The 17,831-nt window shown below is 39.0% G+C and overlaps 1 protein-coding gene across 4 annotated transcripts; it reads right to left on the bottom strand.

The window, feature by feature from the left end:
- Window positions 1–10,945: 10,945 nt before the first annotated feature.
- Window positions 10,946–16,647, bottom strand: LOC117357769. Of its 4 annotated transcripts, none has more exons than XM_033938843.1 (3): window positions 13,993–14,164; window positions 13,872–13,943; window positions 10,946–13,447 (listed from the first exon to the last, which is right to left on the bottom strand). In XM_033938843.1, the coding sequence occupies exons 1-3, from the start codon at window positions 14,017–14,019 to the stop codon at window positions 11,546–11,548; spliced, it is 2,001 nt and encodes a 666-aa protein (XP_033794734.1). In that variant the 5' UTR covers window positions 14,020–14,164; the 3' UTR covers window positions 10,946–11,545. The 4 variants fall into 4 exon arrangements, 3 of the variants coding, with proteins under 3 accessions (XP_033794734.1, XP_033794735.1, XP_033794733.1); XR_004538856.1 differs by lacking the exon at window positions 13,993–14,164 and adding an exon at window positions 16,243–16,647 and having other exon boundaries at window positions 13,324–13,447; window positions 13,872–13,959; XM_033938844.1 differs by lacking the exons at window positions 13,872–13,943; window positions 13,993–14,164 and adding an exon at window positions 16,243–16,639.
- Between the last annotated feature and the right edge of the window lie 1,184 nt (window positions 16,648–17,831).

The raw sequence follows: 17,831 nt of genomic DNA, 5'->3' as shown, positions 1-17,831 counted from the left end.
TCGGATGAGCTATTGAGGATAGAAACGAATCTAAATCCGTTTCAGAGGCTGAAAACTCAGATTGATATAGGGTAGTGTAAAATTTTTCAAATTGGGAAGAAATCAGAGATCTGGTTCTGGCTAATTGTCCTGATGAGTCTAAAGGCGAAAAAACAGTGTGACAAGGCAGTGGCTGCTGCCAGAAGGATGCTGGGATGTATAAAGAAAGGCGTAGTCAGTAGAAGGAAGAAGGTGTTGATGCCCCTGTACAGGTCATTGGTAAGGCCCCACTTGGAGTATTGTGTTCAGTTTTGGAGACCGTATCTGGCGAAAGACATAAGAAGACTTGAGGCGGTCCAGAGGAGGGCAACAAAAATGATAGGAGGCTTGCGCCAGAAGACGTATGAGGAGAGACTGGAAGCCCTGAATATGTATACCCTAGAGGAAAGGAGAGACAGGGGAGATATGATTCAGACGTTCAAATACTTGAAGGGTATTAACGTAGAACAAAATATTTTCCAGAGAAAGGAAAATGGTAAAACCAGAGGACATAATTTGAGGTTGAGGGGTGGTAGATTCAGGGGCAATGTTAGGAAATTCTACTTTACGGAGAGGGTAATGGATGCCTGGAATGCTGTGGCCGTCAGAGCAATCCAGGATAGGATTCTAAGGCTCTGTGAACGGCTACACCAAAAATGAACATTTGCATGTGACCCGACATGGAGTCATCCTGTAGGACTGGATTTCATTACAAAAAAAAAACAACTCCAAAATAAAGTTCCAACACTCAGACAGGTTAAATAAACAGTTCACTTTACTCAATGTCTTTGGAACAGGTAAGTAATGTCTTTCAGCATTCTGATATTTTTCTCCAGATTATATACAGCATTTATCAGAGAAAAAGAAAACCAAACGATTGCCAAAAGGGGCAAGGAAACAAAAGTAAACTTGATTAGCTACCAGCTTTACTTTGCCACTGTTTTCCAGGTCTCGCCTCCTACAGAGACCTTGGCTCCCTAGAGCTTACTTAGACTGCTGGAAAGCAGTTGCTTTATTCAGTCCAAACAAAAATTATAATCCAACATTCAGGTATCCTTCATTCTTAGTCCATAGCACAAAAATAAAGGAAAAACAGCCTCTGGCAATCCCTAATTATGGCTGCCAGGAAAAAGAGAGAGTCACAGGATTTGCACAATTACTGACCTGAAAACCAGGCTTCAAATTCCCTCCCAGGTGGAAGCAAATCCTCTCCCACACTCTCTCTCAGCTTTCAAAACAAAATCCTTATTCAAACAGCAAAACACAGCACACAAACAGTTTGCAAACACCTTCACTGTTTGTGGCTCAGCATTAAGTTCACCAGCATGGGTTCAGGTGCATTCTCCTCACGAGTCCAAGCCTCTTGGATGTCCATGAACTCTTCAGATTGAGACAGATCTCCAGGCTGTTCAAACTGCTCCACTTCCATAGGTTGGCACTCGTTGTCCCTGTCTGGCTGGACAGGATCCTTAGGAAGGCAAGGACCTAGCTTCCTTCCTAGCCGGCTTGCTTTTCTACTGGGAGAGACAGGGTTATATAGTTTGGGGAAACGCCCTGCTGTGTCAGCCCTGGCAGAGTTCCAAGGGCCTCTTGGGCTCCCCCGGTGGTCAGTGCTATTATTTAGCTGATCTATAACCTGATCCTTCCCAATTCCTCCCCGGTATTTCTTTTTCACTTCTTTCTTTTCTGAGCAGACTGGGACCTGTGCTTGGTGTATACCTGACTGGTCACAATGCGCTCCCGAGAGAAGTGGTGGAGAGTAAAACTGTGACTGAGTTCAAAGAAGCGTGGGATGAACACAGAAGATTTAGAATCAGAAAATAATATTAAATATTGAACTATGCCAGTACTGGGCAGACTTGCACGGTCTGTGTCTGTGTATGGCCGATTGGTGGAGGATGGGCTGGGGAGGGCTTCAATGGCTGGGAGGGTGTAGATGGGCTGGAGTAAGTCTTAACAGAGATTTTGGCAGTTGGAACCCAAGCACAGTACCGGGTAAAGCTTTGGATTCTTGCCCAGAAATAGCTAAGAAGAAAAAATTTTTTTAAAAAAAAATTTCAATTGAGTCAGGTTGGGCAGACTGGATGGACCATTCGGGTCGTTATCTGCCGTCATCTACTATGTTACTATGTTCTTTGGTTTTCTCTGCTTTATTTGGAATAATTTGGTGATTTTCTTTGGTTTGTTTTTCAACATCTGATAAAAACTAAAAGTAACTTCTCAAAACACATTCTTGACAGTTGAAAATACAAACTATCTTGACCTAGAAGGCAAACTTTCTACAGGCAGTAAGGATTTTTTTTCATAAAATAATGCTGAGTATTTTTTTTAACATCATAAATAACATTGCAGAGTTCATACAAATGATTTTAGTTATAGAACAACTTGTTTCATAATCGACCATGTCATGCCCATTTACTTAGATACTCATATTTCAAATTACATTTAGATTATTTGTGTCACACTCTTACAGATAGCATGAGTAATGTGCCAGAGAATTTCAGTTTCAAGTAAGCTGTTATCAGTCAATGTAGATATATATATAAGCTTCTTCTTACTTAGATATTAGGAAATTACTATAGACTCAATTATTTATCTTCAAAGACTTATCTTTAAAGACTTCAGCGGATTCAGAACATTGCGGCTAGGTTGATCTTCCCAAAAGGCAAATTTGATCATGTTTCCCTGCTTCTGTCAAAACTTCACTGGCTTTCGGTGATTTCTAGGATTCATTTTAAATCCTAATTTTCAAGATCCTACATGGCATTCTTCCCATAGTCACACCAATGATATTCATATATAAAAATGCTTTCAGAAGACCAGTGCTAACATTCAATAACACTATAAGAGTAATAATACACCCAAAATCTGAAAACAGTAAGGCCAATAAGATTTGCAGGAAAAGCCTGTAAATCACTGTGCCAGTAATAACATTGACATAGTATATAATCAAGCCTTCAATGTTTTTACAGGAAAAGCCTGTAAAGCCACTATGCCAGTAATAACATGACATAGTTTAAATGAACCTCCTAGATAACAACCCTCTCAGGAGGTATCAAAGATAACTTTACCAAGGTGTAGTATTTTCCATTACCCTTTCCAGGATTAACCTTTAATATTTTTATAACCTTTTTTTCTGTTTTACTATATTTTTCTATTTTCTCCAATTAAATTTCGTAGAGAGAAAGAGCACTTATCTTATTGCCTTCTGGAGGCTCAAAACCACTGCAGCTGCAGTTATAGCGGTGTCCAACAACCACTAACGAACAATATCGCTTTTCTTAATCCAACATATCCCAACAGGCCCTGAGGCCAGGGCAGAAGGAGAAATCCATGGTGGAGATATACAGGGTGTCAAGCAGTCCCTGTCCTGCAGAAGAGATGAAGGAAGTCAAGCTGGCTTGAGCCTTTAGCCTTTAGCCTGACCACCGTGCTCCCAGATAAATCCCCTGATGCAGCCGTAGGGCGAAACAGGGCCTGTTGGGATATGTTGGATTAAGAAAAGCGATATTGTTCGTTAGTGGTTGTTGGACACCGCTATAACTGCAGCTGCAGTGGTTTTGAGCCTCCAGAAGGCAATAAGATAAGTGCTCTTTCTCTCTACGAAATTTAATTGGAGAAAATAGAAAAATATAGTAAAACAGAAAAAAAGGTTATAAAAATATTAAAGGTTAATCCTGGTAAGGGTAATGGAAAATACTACACCTTGGTAAAGTTATCTTTGATACCTCCTGAGAGGGTTGTTATCTAGGAGGTTCATTTAAACTATGTCAATGTTATTACTGGCATAGTGGCTTTACAGGCTTTTCCTGTAAAAACATTGAAGGCTTGATTATATACTATGTCAATGTTATTACTGGCATAGTGATTTACAGGCTTTTCCTGCAAATCTTATTGGCCTTACTGTTTTCAGATTTTGGGTGTATTATTACTCTTATAGTGTTATTGAATGTTAGCACTGGTCTTCTGAAAGCATTTTTATATATGAATATCATTGGTGTGGCTATATAATTGAAGATATTCAGCTTGTAGTGTGTGTAGTAATATAAATTAGAAATTCTTCCCATAGTAACATAGTAGATGACGGCAGATAAAGACCCGAATGGTCCATCCAGTCTGCCCAACCTGATTCAATTTAAATTTTTTAATTTTTTCTTCTTAACTATTTCTGGGCAAGAATCCAAAGCTTTACCCGGCACTGTGCTTGGGTTCCAACTGCCAAAATCTCTGATAAGACTTACTCCAGCCCATCTACACCCTCCCAGCCATTGAAGCCCTCCCCAGCCCATCCTCCACCAAATGGCCATATACAGACACAGACCGTGCAAGTCTGCCCAGTACTTCCTCCCCTAATCCCACTATCCTGGAATTCTTTGAGACCTGACACTACCAGATCCACCCACAAACTCAAACTATCTTTCCCCTTGTTAAAAGGTGTCATGTATGCAGGTAAATTAGGGAAATCCCTTTTCTTCAAATTCACTGAGCTTTGGAATAACCTCCTTGCCCCGCTATGGAACCTAAGCTCATTACAATTATTCTGAAAGCATCTGAAAACCTGGCTTTTCTCCAAAACATAAAGCTATCTATTTAAAATGTAAAGCTAACTATCTTCTTCATAACCTCTAATTTCTTATTATGTCCTTCCTTCATTTATTGAATTACCTGTAAACCGTGTTGAGCTCTGTCTTTAAGGAGATGATGTGGTATACAAATTTAAGGTTTAGTTTAGCTTAGTTTATTTAATAGGCTGGTATCTTAACGTTTTCTCTTTTAATTTAACCATGTTTAGTATTTTATTCTTATGTTTATTCACATGGTCTGTAATTTGTCTGCACTTCATTTTTAATTAATTTTATTGAAATGTATGTATTGCTTTTTGCTGTATTTTATCAAGTTTTTCTATGGAAACGTATGTATTTTACTTGCTGTGAGCTGCTTAGAACCACCCCGGTATGGTGGCATATAAATAAATTATTATTATTATAACCATTTTGGTCAATATAGCTAAGATATATCTATTTTTAATATTTTACCATTGGATGGTTTGTATGTTACTCAGAGAAAACAAAAAAAATCTCTGTGGAGTGACGATGTTCCTAAATGGACTTTATTTGAAAGAGTCAAAGTTCCAAAGTTACACCAAAATCATCCACATAAAATATTTTCATCCACATAAAAATAAATTCATCCACATAAAAATAGGTTATCCACATAAAAGCCTTAAAGGACCTAGTCCACAAGGGATACAGGGCCCAACACGGGCCACTTTTCGACAAAAAGTCTTCTTCAGGGGTCCTATAAATATTGAGGGGTACATTAAGAATGCATGTAAGTTATGAATGGTAGTGGTGATGAGATATAAGACTGTGAATGACATCTAACATGCAAAGAGTATGAAAGATTTGTGATAAAAGACACAGTGATGTGAGTGGCACTAATGAAAATGAGTTGGTGAAAAATCGTGGTAAGTATAGAAAATATTTGAGTCTAAGCAAAATGCAGAGTGAAGTGAAGAACTTAAATATATTATAAAAATGGTGGACGTGCGAAGATCATGCTAAACAAATGATCTGTGAATACTTGTGTTTAGACAAGCAGGAAAGACACAAAGGGAACTGTATGGGACAAAGCATGAATGAAGAATACATACCTTGGGGGTCCTATAAAGGTGAATACGTGGGAAACTAATCAATACAAAGAAAATAACTTATGTATGACAATTCTATCAAGTGATGAATTCAATTATCGTATTTTGAATCGTGGCCATTATAAATGTATCTCTTGTCAGTTTGACCAGCTATTGAATGAGCATACCTTATTGTAGAATACAACTTCTCCTTGCTAATGTAGCTCCTAATCTTTTATAATGTTAGCTAGAGTGAGACTGGGAAATATACACACAGATAATATATTATGTGCTTATCGCACTCGGCTTTTAATTTTTAAACCCTTTGGTTAATTTTCTTTTTTTTATCTTTACAGGTGATTTAACACATAGTATACAATATAAATATAGCATATCATTTCCTAGTTAAAAATTTCAGAACTTTTTAACCAAATTTGTTTTATGAGAGTTTATACTAAACATTTTAAATGCTATTGGGTTTCATTTTATATTTATTTAACCACCATAGATTTATTTAGATGTGTTGAAGGAGTGAATTAAAAGAATTTGGCATAAACACAGGCCTAGTTAAAGATTACAATATTTATTTTTGTCCCTTGTCGATTACAGCTATTTATCTCCTGATAAATAGCTATAATGGACAAGATAATTTTATCAGGAGCTAAATAGCAGGTATATTATCTGTTTAACTGTTGCAAAAGCCATCAATAAAAATTGTTATTTATTTGCTGATAATTTTATAGATTAACAGTTTTTATTGATGATTTTGCAACAGTTAAACAATAAAGAATGTATATTGGCATAATTTTTGTCATCCATTTTTTTAATTTAAGTACAACCCAATCCCTTCCCTCAGTTTTCAAGAAGCAGTGTTAATGACGACAACCATTCAGAATTTTCTTTAGAAACTGATATAGAAAAGGCTAAATTGCTTAATAAATATTTCTATTCTGTGTTCACAGACAAACATGAATAGGGATGGAGGAGTAATAGACACTGATCGATTTTCAGAGGGTTGTGTTTGTGAGGAGATAGCTAAAATAAAGGTAGACAAAGTGATGGGGCCGGATGGTTTATATCCAAAGGTGCTGAAGGAACTTAGAGAATTTCTGATAGGTCTGCTAAGTGACCTTTTCAACGAGTCTCTAGAGTCGGGAGTGGTACCGGAGGACTGGAGAAGGGCTGATGTGCTCCCTCTCCACAAAAGTGGAATTAAGGAAGAAGTAGGGAATTACAGGCCGGTAAGTCTGACTTCTGTGGTAAGCAAATTAATGGAAACACTTTTAAAACAGAGAATGGTCAAGATTCTGGAATCCTGTGTATTACAGGACTGGAGACAACATAGATTCACTAGAGGTAGGTCTTGGTCAGACAAATCTGATCAATTTCTTTGACTGGGTGACCAGAGAATTGGATAGAAGATGTGCGCTGGATGTGGTGTATTTAGATTTTAGCAAAACCTTTGACAGTGTTGCACACAGATGTCTAATAAATAAACTGAGTGCCTTTGGGATGGGTCCCAAAGTGATGGGCTGGGTCAAGAACTGGTTGAGTGGAAGGCGACAGAGGGTAGTGATCAATGGAGATCGCTCTGAGGAAAAGGATGTTACCAGTGGTGTGCCTCAAGGTTCTGTTCTTAGGCCTGTTCTTTTTTAACATTTTTGTAAATAATATTGCTGAAGTATTGTCGGGTAAGATTTACCTATTTGCAGATGAAAGACGAAAGAGGGGAGATATGATAGAGATGTTTAAATACCTACATGGCATAAATGTGCATGAGGCAAATCTCTTTCATTTGAAAGGAATCTCTGGAATGAGCAGGCATAGGATAAAGTTAAGAGGTGATTGGCTCAAGATTAATCTAAGGAAATACTTTTTTTTACAGAAAGGGTGGTAGATGCAGTGGCATAGTAAGGGAATGGGGGGGTGTACTGTTAAAAAAACACACCCATTTACAGTCATACCTCGGTTTGCAAGTAACCCGGTTTGGTAGTGTTTTCCAAAATGAGCAAAACATTCTCGCAAATCTTGTCTCGCAAACCGAATGTTGTCTCGATTTGCGAGCACCCCCCCCCCCGATAACCGGAATCACTCCCCATCCACTCACACAGGCCCCCCGCGTGAACCGGAACCCCCCCCCCCCCCGTAAACCGGCACCCCCCGCCCGAACAACTTCAAACTTACCCCCCTTCTGGCACCGGCACGCAGCCCACAGGACATGCCGGTGCCGCTTGAAGAAGTTCCTGCCTCTGCTGGGCCTTGAGCATGCAGGATATCTCCGAGAATCTTGGTGAGAGGGAGAACTAGAAGGCCTTGAGCATGCGCAGATGCTCAAGGCTCAGTAAGAGGCAGGAACTTCTTCAAGCGGCACCGGCACGTCCTGTGGGCTGCGTGCCGGTGCCAGATGGGGGTAAGTTTGAAGTTGTTCAGGCGGGTGGGCCTGTGTGAGCGGAGGGGGGGGGGGAGCAATGCCGGTTTTCGGGGGGGAGCAGCGCCGCTGGCCTTGGGGGTGGGGTGGGGGGAACATATCAAGCGACTTTCCCTTAGTTCCTATGGGGAAACTTGCTTTGATATACGAGTATTTTGGTTTACGAGCATGCTTCTGGAACGAATTATGCTCGTAAACCAAGGTTCCATTGTATTTATTTATTCATTAATTCAATTTTCTATACCGTTCTCCCAAGGGATGTCAGATCGGTTTACAATAATTTATTCAGGTTCTCACACATTTTTCCCTGCCTGTCCCAGTGGATTCACAATCTATCTAATGTACCCATGATCTGCCCCTAACCATGCGCTTTGCACTAGGCACCTAACTGTAGTACAATCATGCCTTCGAAGTTAGGCATCTAACATTCAATTAACTCCACTTAGTGCCAATTAAGAAGTGTTTGAGTCGGATTATGGGGGTCAATTTAGCCTAGTGCACAATTAAGTTAGGCATCTACATCCAGCGACGTAGTGAGGTTAGGAGGTGATCCCTCCTCTCTGGCCCACAGCGCCCTCCTCTCCATCCTACACTCATTCTGCACCACACTCCACCCTCCTTTCCCATTCCCATACCTCTTTACATCTTTGCCAGTGTGAGTTTCAAGTTTATTAGGATTTTATATACCGCCTATCAAGGTTACCTAAGCGGTTTTTACAATCAGGTACTCAAGCATCTTCTCCAGCCTGCTGTTCACATTGACTTTCCCTCTGATGTCACTTCCTGGTCCTGTGACCCGGAAATAATTTAAGAGAGCTCCAGGCAGGTGCGAGCAGCAGCTAGAATAATTGCTTGTGCTGGCGAAGATTTTTAAGAGGCATGGGGACAGGGAAGGGAGAGAGCGAGCGTAGCTTGGGGTATGGAGAGGTGATAGCATCCCCAAGATGGCACCCGTGGCAGTCCACCTCCTGCCATCCCCTTAATACGTCACTGCATACATCAGCTAACTTTAGGTGCACCTTATAGAATTTGGGGATTACTGCCTTTTAAATAGGAGACACTAATAGAGGTCTGCACAGGAATGGGGATTGCGTGAATCCCCCATGTCCCACAGAACTCCCATAGGGATCCCCCCCCCCCCCCCGAATCACAGGACTCCCATGGGGATGGAACCAGGGTTTCTGAGGCCTGGAAAAAGAAGTATTAGAAGATAGACAAAAGTATAAACTGGGATCAAGATGATGGAAAAACAAAATGTCCCACCAGCTGCAGCAAGGAAGATGTTCATTTTGAGGGAGGCTAAGCTCAAAGTGGGAGGCCCAGCACCCAATCTGGTAATGCCACCAATTGTGTTTAGTACAAAATGAAGTAATTGCCGAGTTTGTTTTGGGGTTTCCAGTTTAGTTTTGGCATATTTTTCTTATGCAACTATTGTCCTGAAAATTGCCTCTCTCAATTCTACTTTAAATGATTTTGATGCTGTATTGTTTGATTCTTTACTGAATTAAAACCATTTGTGGATCTTGGAAGGACCTCTCACAAGTTACGTATGCCAGATGGTGGAACCAGATTTATTTGCTCTACAGACATGAGCTTTATATTGCCAAAAAATCCAACTCTTATTTTTTTTAACAAGAAATGGTCGACCCTACAGTCACATGACCTAATGTCTATTCACTTATTTCTGTTCACTGTTATTTATTTATATTGTATTTTATTGTTGTTTAAATTAACTAAGACTTAAAAAAAAAAATCAAAACTGTCAGAAGTAATTGCTGGTTTTTATGGGGACAGGTAACTTTTAGGGGGGGACAGGCAGGGACAGAAGAGATTTCTCATGGGGATGAAGGGGATTCCTCACAGGGATGGAAGAGATTCTTTTGGGGATGGATGGGAACAGGCAGGATTCTTTCCCCGTGCAACTCTCTAGGCATTAAGGGATTCATCATAGCCAAGAGCAGGTACCACATGTTAATCTGAATGCTAAAGTGGCTTCATGACCTGCATTACAAAATAGTGGGGACACCCCCCAATGGTTGCTGCATTATAATTTGCAGCTACTGAGGACTAAAGTGCTGAGTTAAGTTGTGGTAACTGCAAATTTTTACGTGGTTTTATAAAAGGGTCCCTAAGGTTAATGATCTCTGATAACACATTCATGACGGTGGCAATAAATATTTTGACCTGCAAGATGTTTTGCACAGTGGATTTTATTTCATAAAATAATGCTGAGTATTAGTTAGCATATAAAGCAACATTTGCAGAGTACATTTAAATTGTGTCAATAACAGAACAACTTAATTGATTGGAGGGTTTTCTGTCAATCACACATGCCCATCTCAGACAGTCAGAATTCAAAAAGCAATTAGATCATGTGTGCCATTCTCTTACAGATAACATGAGTATCATACACAAATTTTTTTTTTCAGTAAGTTTCAATCAGTCAATGTAGCTATAAAACTACTTTGGACTTTACACATTTTTATATATTTTTTTCTAGCATTAGATGTTTTGTATGTTAGTGAATCAGATAATCATTTGAGCTATAAATACATCTCTATATCAAACATTTTTCTAATATATTACCAGATGTGTATGACAGATAGTACTAGGGCTTTATGACCTTAGCGAGAGTTTTATTAGGAAATACAGACAAGAGATAATGTACCATGTGCTTATCTCCCAGACACCATTAATTTTTACCATACATTACACTACTATTATTAACCATTTCTTTAGCAGTACTGGATGTATGCAGTGCTGTATATGTTATATTGTATTGCTATTATTCTTAGGGTAATGCTATATCCCACTTTCCCTTCCCCTCACCAGCTCCCTGACTGGGAAAATTAATAGCATACACAGATGACTGAAAGCATAATATAGGTTTATTCATACAATTTTATAATAATGAAATCATGCAGTAAGGAATCAATAATTTGTTACCATATATTGCATCATCACCCTGATATCGGAGGACCAGCGACTATCAGAGGCAGCGCATTCATTTCATATCAGCATCACACGGCTCGTCAGCAGTGGAGAAGTCCTGATTCCACTGAGTTCTGCCTGTCTTTTTATGCTCAAATTATGGTCAGGATCCGGTTTTGCATACGTGTTCAATCATGAACATGTCACAAACAAGTTAGGCACTTTTTTGCTCAAATTATTATGGTCAGGATCCGGTTTTGTCTATGTGTTCAATCATGAACATATCACAGACAAGTTCACTAACCATGTATGCACATCCTGTCTTTCCCCCCCCTTCTCTCGATTGAATCATCCATATCCTGTTTTGCCAGGTGCAAGTTATCTTTCTGAACTCTAGTTCCCCTTTTAAAAAAAGAAAGTTGTTATTTGGTATTAGGATCCTTTTTTTGCATGGCAGATGGTTTCTTAAACAGCCATTGTTACAAACAAAAAAAAACTCTCAGACTACAGGTATGTCCCATACGTATCACATTCGGTCCTTAACAATGAGTGTTGTATGTAACCATCATCACTTTTTGTTGTTTACAACAAATGCCATATGCCACATAACAATTCCAGATAGATAAAATTATTACCAGAATAACAACTATTAACAGAGGATGGATGATCCAATCCAGAGTCGTTTTAGCTGAAGGTGAATATCCTAAAAATATATCCCACCAATGATGTGAAGTAGCATCAGCTATTCCTGATCCTATTGTCACTATCGAGTCTGCTGCAATAGTGGTGGTAAGCTGATGAGCCATAATACTTTGATTTAGGTATTGGATGGCACTCTGTATTTTGGTTGATTGAGTTAATATGTTCTTAAATTTGGTCAAATTTACATCCCAATTTGGAACATCCCATTTAGTGCTATTCCAAATGATAGACACATCCTTATCTACATCGGAAGTTAATATGAATGTGTCATTTTCCCAGTGTAATACTGAAATGTTATGAATACATCCCGAAAAAGGCACTGCCATTCCTGGTATCACTGGTTGATCAGTTACTACACATACCACTTGTGGTGCTATTTCGACCATATACCTATAGGTTATTGGCATAATAGTCCATTCACATTTGTTTACAGTATTTTGCAATAAACATGGTTCATATACAGCAGATTGTAATTTACAAACTTTTCCACTTAAAGTGTTATCACAAAAAGTTAAATCATGGGTACGATTATACATATCTATCACCTGTCCATAAAAGGTGGGGGTCCAAAAGTGTTGATTAGGAGCTGACCCAATTAGTAAAGGCATCACTATGTATTTACACATTATACTCTGTTTGGTTACATTGTATATGGTAAAATATCCCTGACATAGGGTTTCCTCACACCTTATCTTTGAACTAGGTATTTGTAGCCAATGGCCTGCACGAATTACATCAGAAAAAACGGTCCTCCACACTTGTTCATTTGCTGTCAAAAGTTGTGTTTGAAAGACATTTTTCTGTTGTTGCTGTTGTAATGTTTGCAAAGAACATATAGTCCAATTGATTATGTGAGTAATATTAGTATCTACAAGGAAGGTTAGAGAATTACTAGCATTAAAAAGATCTAACATATCATTATCCACGCCAGCTGCTAGTGTCATTGGGTACCAAATAGTAGGCATCCAATTAGCTTGTATAATTAAAGCATCATTAATTTTACTTCCAGCGTTATGCAGCCTATTTGCTAAAGATTCTATATCATAACTGTTTATTGTCCCGGTAATAGTTCCAAACCCTCCCAAAATAGTATCATACCAGGCTCTCCTATATCTACATCGACTAGAGGGAGGAAAGGTAATTTTAAATTGTACACGTGTTTGTTCCGCATGCTGACCCACCATTTCACATGTTGACGGTAATCGTTTAACCTGCCCTGGATCAATTTTTGCAGAATCTATATTTACAAAGATAATAAAATCTGCCCATGTAGTACGATTCTTAATAAGAGATGCATTAGTACATAGAAAATATTTGGGGTCTTCTAATGTCAGATGCAACACAGTTCCATTCCAGGTGCTACAATTTTGTATTGCCTGCCATTTCTGTTTTGTATTTAATTCTGGGAACACAGTCTTTAAGCAACATAGAAGTGACACATGGGCAGTGACATTTACCACTACTTGACTCTGATATAGGGCATAAAAGATATACCCTCTTCTGTCATTGTGAGGGCCTTTCCATATGTCCACATTAGTTGTGATGTTAGCTATTGTACATCTCTGTCCTTTTTCACAACTAAACTTTTCCTGTTGTCGTCTGCTGGTAGCACTTCTCCATCCCCATTGAAATCGAGCATTGTCATCCAAAACCAGACGCCTAGCCGGAGTCCATCCTTCTACGTGACCCAAAGATACGATACCAAGGACTGTGAATACGCCTAGGACGATTAGGGTTTCCTGTAAGATTAAACACAATATTACTCCCGTAGGTAACATTTCTCCTGTGGGACATATTCCCATTTTTCTACCCCGGGCCTCATTATCAATAGCGTACGGTCCTGTCCCACTGCTATCACTTCAGCGGGAGAGGGGAGACCATTTCGGTTGCTAATCCATATTTTGGCCCCAACATTTACAGTATTTATGGATCCAAACCCTTTTGCCCCCCTAACCGTCAATTCTGTAGGGGCTGTGGGTTCTCTCACCGGAGCTATATATATATAGGAATTAGCAACAGTTGTGCAATTCTTTCTCCCTGTGCTATTATTACCTCCTCCGCACCTAAGTTAATTAGTATTACCCTAACCTCCCCTTGATAGTCAGCATCAATTACCCCTCCCAAGACAGTTATTCCTTTTGAGGCATAACTGGATCTGGTTACCAATTGCCCATAATGTTCTTTCGGAATTTTTCTCTGTGTTCTCCACAGCTCTAGTGGTGGAATGTGGTACTGCGGGTCAGTGTAAATCCTGGAAGGAAAGCACATGGTCATTAACAAAAAGAACAAAGAAAAGAAACACATGAAACATTTTCCCCTCTGTTAAACATGACTAGTTCTTGTATCGCAGAGTCACCGTCTCTGTGTTGAATTGTTGAAAAGATTCAAAAAAGGTTTTTTTTTTTTTCCTGAAACACAAAACACACAGATTAAATAGACTTATTTTAGGGTCCTGTGGCACCAAATATGGCCACAGGAAAATTTAAACAGACAGATACATTCTAAAATTAGACTGTCTTTTTCCTAACATCAGGGAATTATTCTTCTTAATCCATATTCTTTATTAGGTTCCTATCCTGAAGAGCTTACTTGTAAAAAGTAAGCAAAATTTCAATTCCGAATCCATCCACTTACATAAAAGTTTATTATAATTATTCTTTTCCGGTAACAAGGTTAGCAAGCCCTTTGTTTCACATTTATTTCGATTTTCAAAAAAAAATATATATATAGGTACTTAACCTCTATTTTTGTTAATCTTTTTATTTTAAACTTCCCAATTTAATTTTAAAATGCATTTAAATTTAATTACTCCCTAATCATACATTTCGGGCAATGCATACTTTTAAAAATACTTTATAAACCATGCAGGGGCACAAAAAGTCATATTCAAAACTAATTTGAAACACTGAGATAAAAATACAAAGGCAAGGAAACTTTTTCCTGTTGTACACCGTCACAAACACAATATTTCTTTTAAGCATGGCATCTATTGCTAGAATAAATCTTTCTTCTTTTCAGAAAAGTATTCTTTTACTGTAACATGCCTGAGATCCGGCTTTCACATACCTTACCTTCAAACAAATGTGCTGTATAAACCAGCAGGCACTCTTACGACTGCCAGAACACGTAACTATCTGGCTTGACAAAATTATTTGTCTCAAATCACATTCCTTATTCTAACATACTTTGCATTCAATTTCCAGCCTTGAAACCAGCTAGACTTTTTAAACCTTTATTTTTCTTTCCTAAACCATCTCGTTTAATATCACATCCTGATTCCTTCCGACCCTGCAGTTCTGTTCTTCCAACATTCTTATAAACAAGGGAAAAATTCAGGCTACATTCTCGTACAGAACTTTCAGACAAACAGCTCCTAAACTACTAAAATACCTTAATTATTCTTCAACATCAAAAACAACAAGAACTTTTCCCCACGGCTGATCGGAACTCCAAACAGCATACATTTCCCTGTGTATGCTCGTAAAGTTTTCATTCTAAAAATCTAAAAATCCTCCTGCTGCTAACAAGGTAATTGCAAGTTACTACATTTGAAATCCCTCTGCTAGCTAATATTTACAACAGCATAAATCGATACCTGTGTTTGAAAAATTCACTCTTTATTCTTACTGGGATGCAAACCCACATGGTCGTCTAAACACTAAAAAAAAGTTATCTCTATTGTTCTCAACACAGCAAGAATCCCTTAGCTATGCAAACTCTGATCTCTCACTACGCTGATCTTAGCGTACAGAAGCCTTTTTTTTTTTATACTTATATTGTGCCACTTTTACAGCTGCTCTTTCTGCTACATCCTGATAATGTTCCAGTTTATCCTTTAATAATTTACTATTACATTCCAGCACCAGACACCGTCCCTCTAATTCTAACTTACTCTGTTCTACTCTCCCTTTCTCATTAAGTGCCATCTGCAACCGCTTGTGCACCCCACGGTATGCAGAGGCCAACACCCAACTCCTTCGAGCCAGGGTAACTGCTTCACCTGTTTTCACAGGGATTGTTTCAAGTACTTGTACAACATTCTTTGGTTTAAGTGCCGTCTGCAACCGCTTGTGCACCCCACGGTATGCAGAGGCCAACACCCAACTCCTTCGAGCCAGGGTAACTGCTTCACCTGTTTTCACAGGGATTGTTTCAAGTACTTGTACCACATTCTTTGGTTCAAATTCCCTTAATTCCTTATCCCATGACTCCGCCAATCCATGATTGGCCATTTCTGCCGCTATTATTTCATACGGGTCCCCGGTCCAGCCAGGTATCCCTGCAGGTTCTTTTTTAGATTTCTCCTTTCGCCGGAACATTGTTCGGTCTTATTTAGGGAGATCCTGCCGACTACGCCAATTAATGTATTGCTATTATTCTTAGGGTAATGCTATATCCCACTTTCCCTTCCCCTCACCAGCTCCCTGACTGGGAAAATTAATAGCATACACAGATGACTGAAAGCATAATATAGGTTTATTCATACAATTTTATAATAATGAAATCATGCAGTAAGGAATCAATAATTTGTTACCATATATTGCATCATCACCCTGATATCGGAGGACCAGCGACTATCAGAGGCAGCGCATTCATTTCATATCAGCATCACACGGCTCGTCAGCAGTGGAGAAGTCCTGATTCCACTGAGTTCTGCCTGTCTTTTTATGCTCAAATTATGGTCAGGATCCGGTTTTGCATACGTGTTCAATCATGAACATGTCACAAACAAGTTAGGCACTTTTTTGCTCAAATTATTATGGTCAGGATCCGGTTTTGTCTATGTGTTCAATCATGAACATATCACAGACAAGTTCACTAACCATGTATGCACATCCTGTCTTTCCCCCCCCTTCTCTCGATTGAATCATCCATATCCTGTTTTGCCAGGTGCAAGTTATCTTTCTGAACTCTAGTTCCCCTTTTAAAAAAAGAAAGTTGTTATTTGGTATTAGGATCCTTTTTTTGCATGGCAGATGGTTTCTTAAACAGCCATTGTTACAAACAAAAAAAACCTCTCAGACTACAGGTATGTCCCATACGTATCACATATATGCAGGTACTTGTCCCTAGTGGGCTCTCAATCTGAGTTTTTGTAACTAAGGCAATGGAGAGTTAAGTGGTTTGCCCAAGGTCACAAGGAGCTGCAGTGGAAATTAAACCCAGTCTGCTTGGATCAAAGCCTACAGCAATAACCATTAGGCTACATCTCTACCCCACAGCAATACATTTTTGTATTTTTCCAAAAGACTATTATTAACAAGTTTAATGTCTGACAGAAAGGTTTGGGGGTTTGTTTTTGTTTATGATGTTGTGCTTTTCTTGTTTTACTTTGTTTTTTTGTACCAGCAATCTATAAGTTAATATTGCATGAGATGCTTAAAGCTCAGGTAGAAATGGTTATATTTATAAAATGCATTTGAAAGACTATACAAATACTAATGAGGAAAAATAAACAGTTTAAAGTTAAACAAAGGCTTAAAACTTTATGCAGGAACAAATATAGCAGGAAAATAAAGAACACAAACATAGAATAAATGTCATCTACAACTTATGCAACTTGAGCTAGTAAGTTGGCCAAGCTTCAAAATAATGCTTCTACATATTCAATTATATATGCACCATGAACTACAAGTATTTTTATTTCATCACAGAAGGATTGTCGGGGGACAGAGTCAACATTTCTGTGCTAATTAGTTAGGGCCAAATTATATAATTAGCATTCTGATTATAGGCAACGGTAGGCATTCTACTGCTGTCTAACAACCCCCCCCCCCAAAAAAAAAAAAATCCAACAACCCGATGCAGGCTGCTTTCACTGTAAACATCTGTTGCAGGTGCAGGGAGGTGCCTAGGGAAGCTTAAGCTCACCCAAAGTTGGGCGTGGGTGTAGTTTCACCCAAAAGTGGCCTAGGGCGAGCTTAAGCTTGAACTTGAGCTTGAGCTAGAGCTGCAATAGGTGCCTGAATTTAGATGCAGCCGCTAAGCTGATTGCAGCAAGGAAGTATTCCTGCCATGATCAGCTGAGCAGCCACAGCAAGGAATCCCTGAACTCCATCGCAAGTAGGCCAGCAGGAGGGATGCCCACTCCATCCTGTCGCAAACCCCCAAATTATCTCCGGC

The sequence above is a fragment of the Geotrypetes seraphini genome, chromosome 3, assembly GCF_902459505.1.
Source record: "Geotrypetes seraphini chromosome 3, aGeoSer1.1, whole genome shotgun sequence".
In the NCBI taxonomy this organism is placed as follows: Eukaryota; Metazoa; Chordata; class Amphibia; order Gymnophiona; family Dermophiidae; genus Geotrypetes; species Geotrypetes seraphini.
Note: the sequence above shows the minus strand (reverse complement) of the source record. Positions and strands in the feature narration are given on the sequence as shown.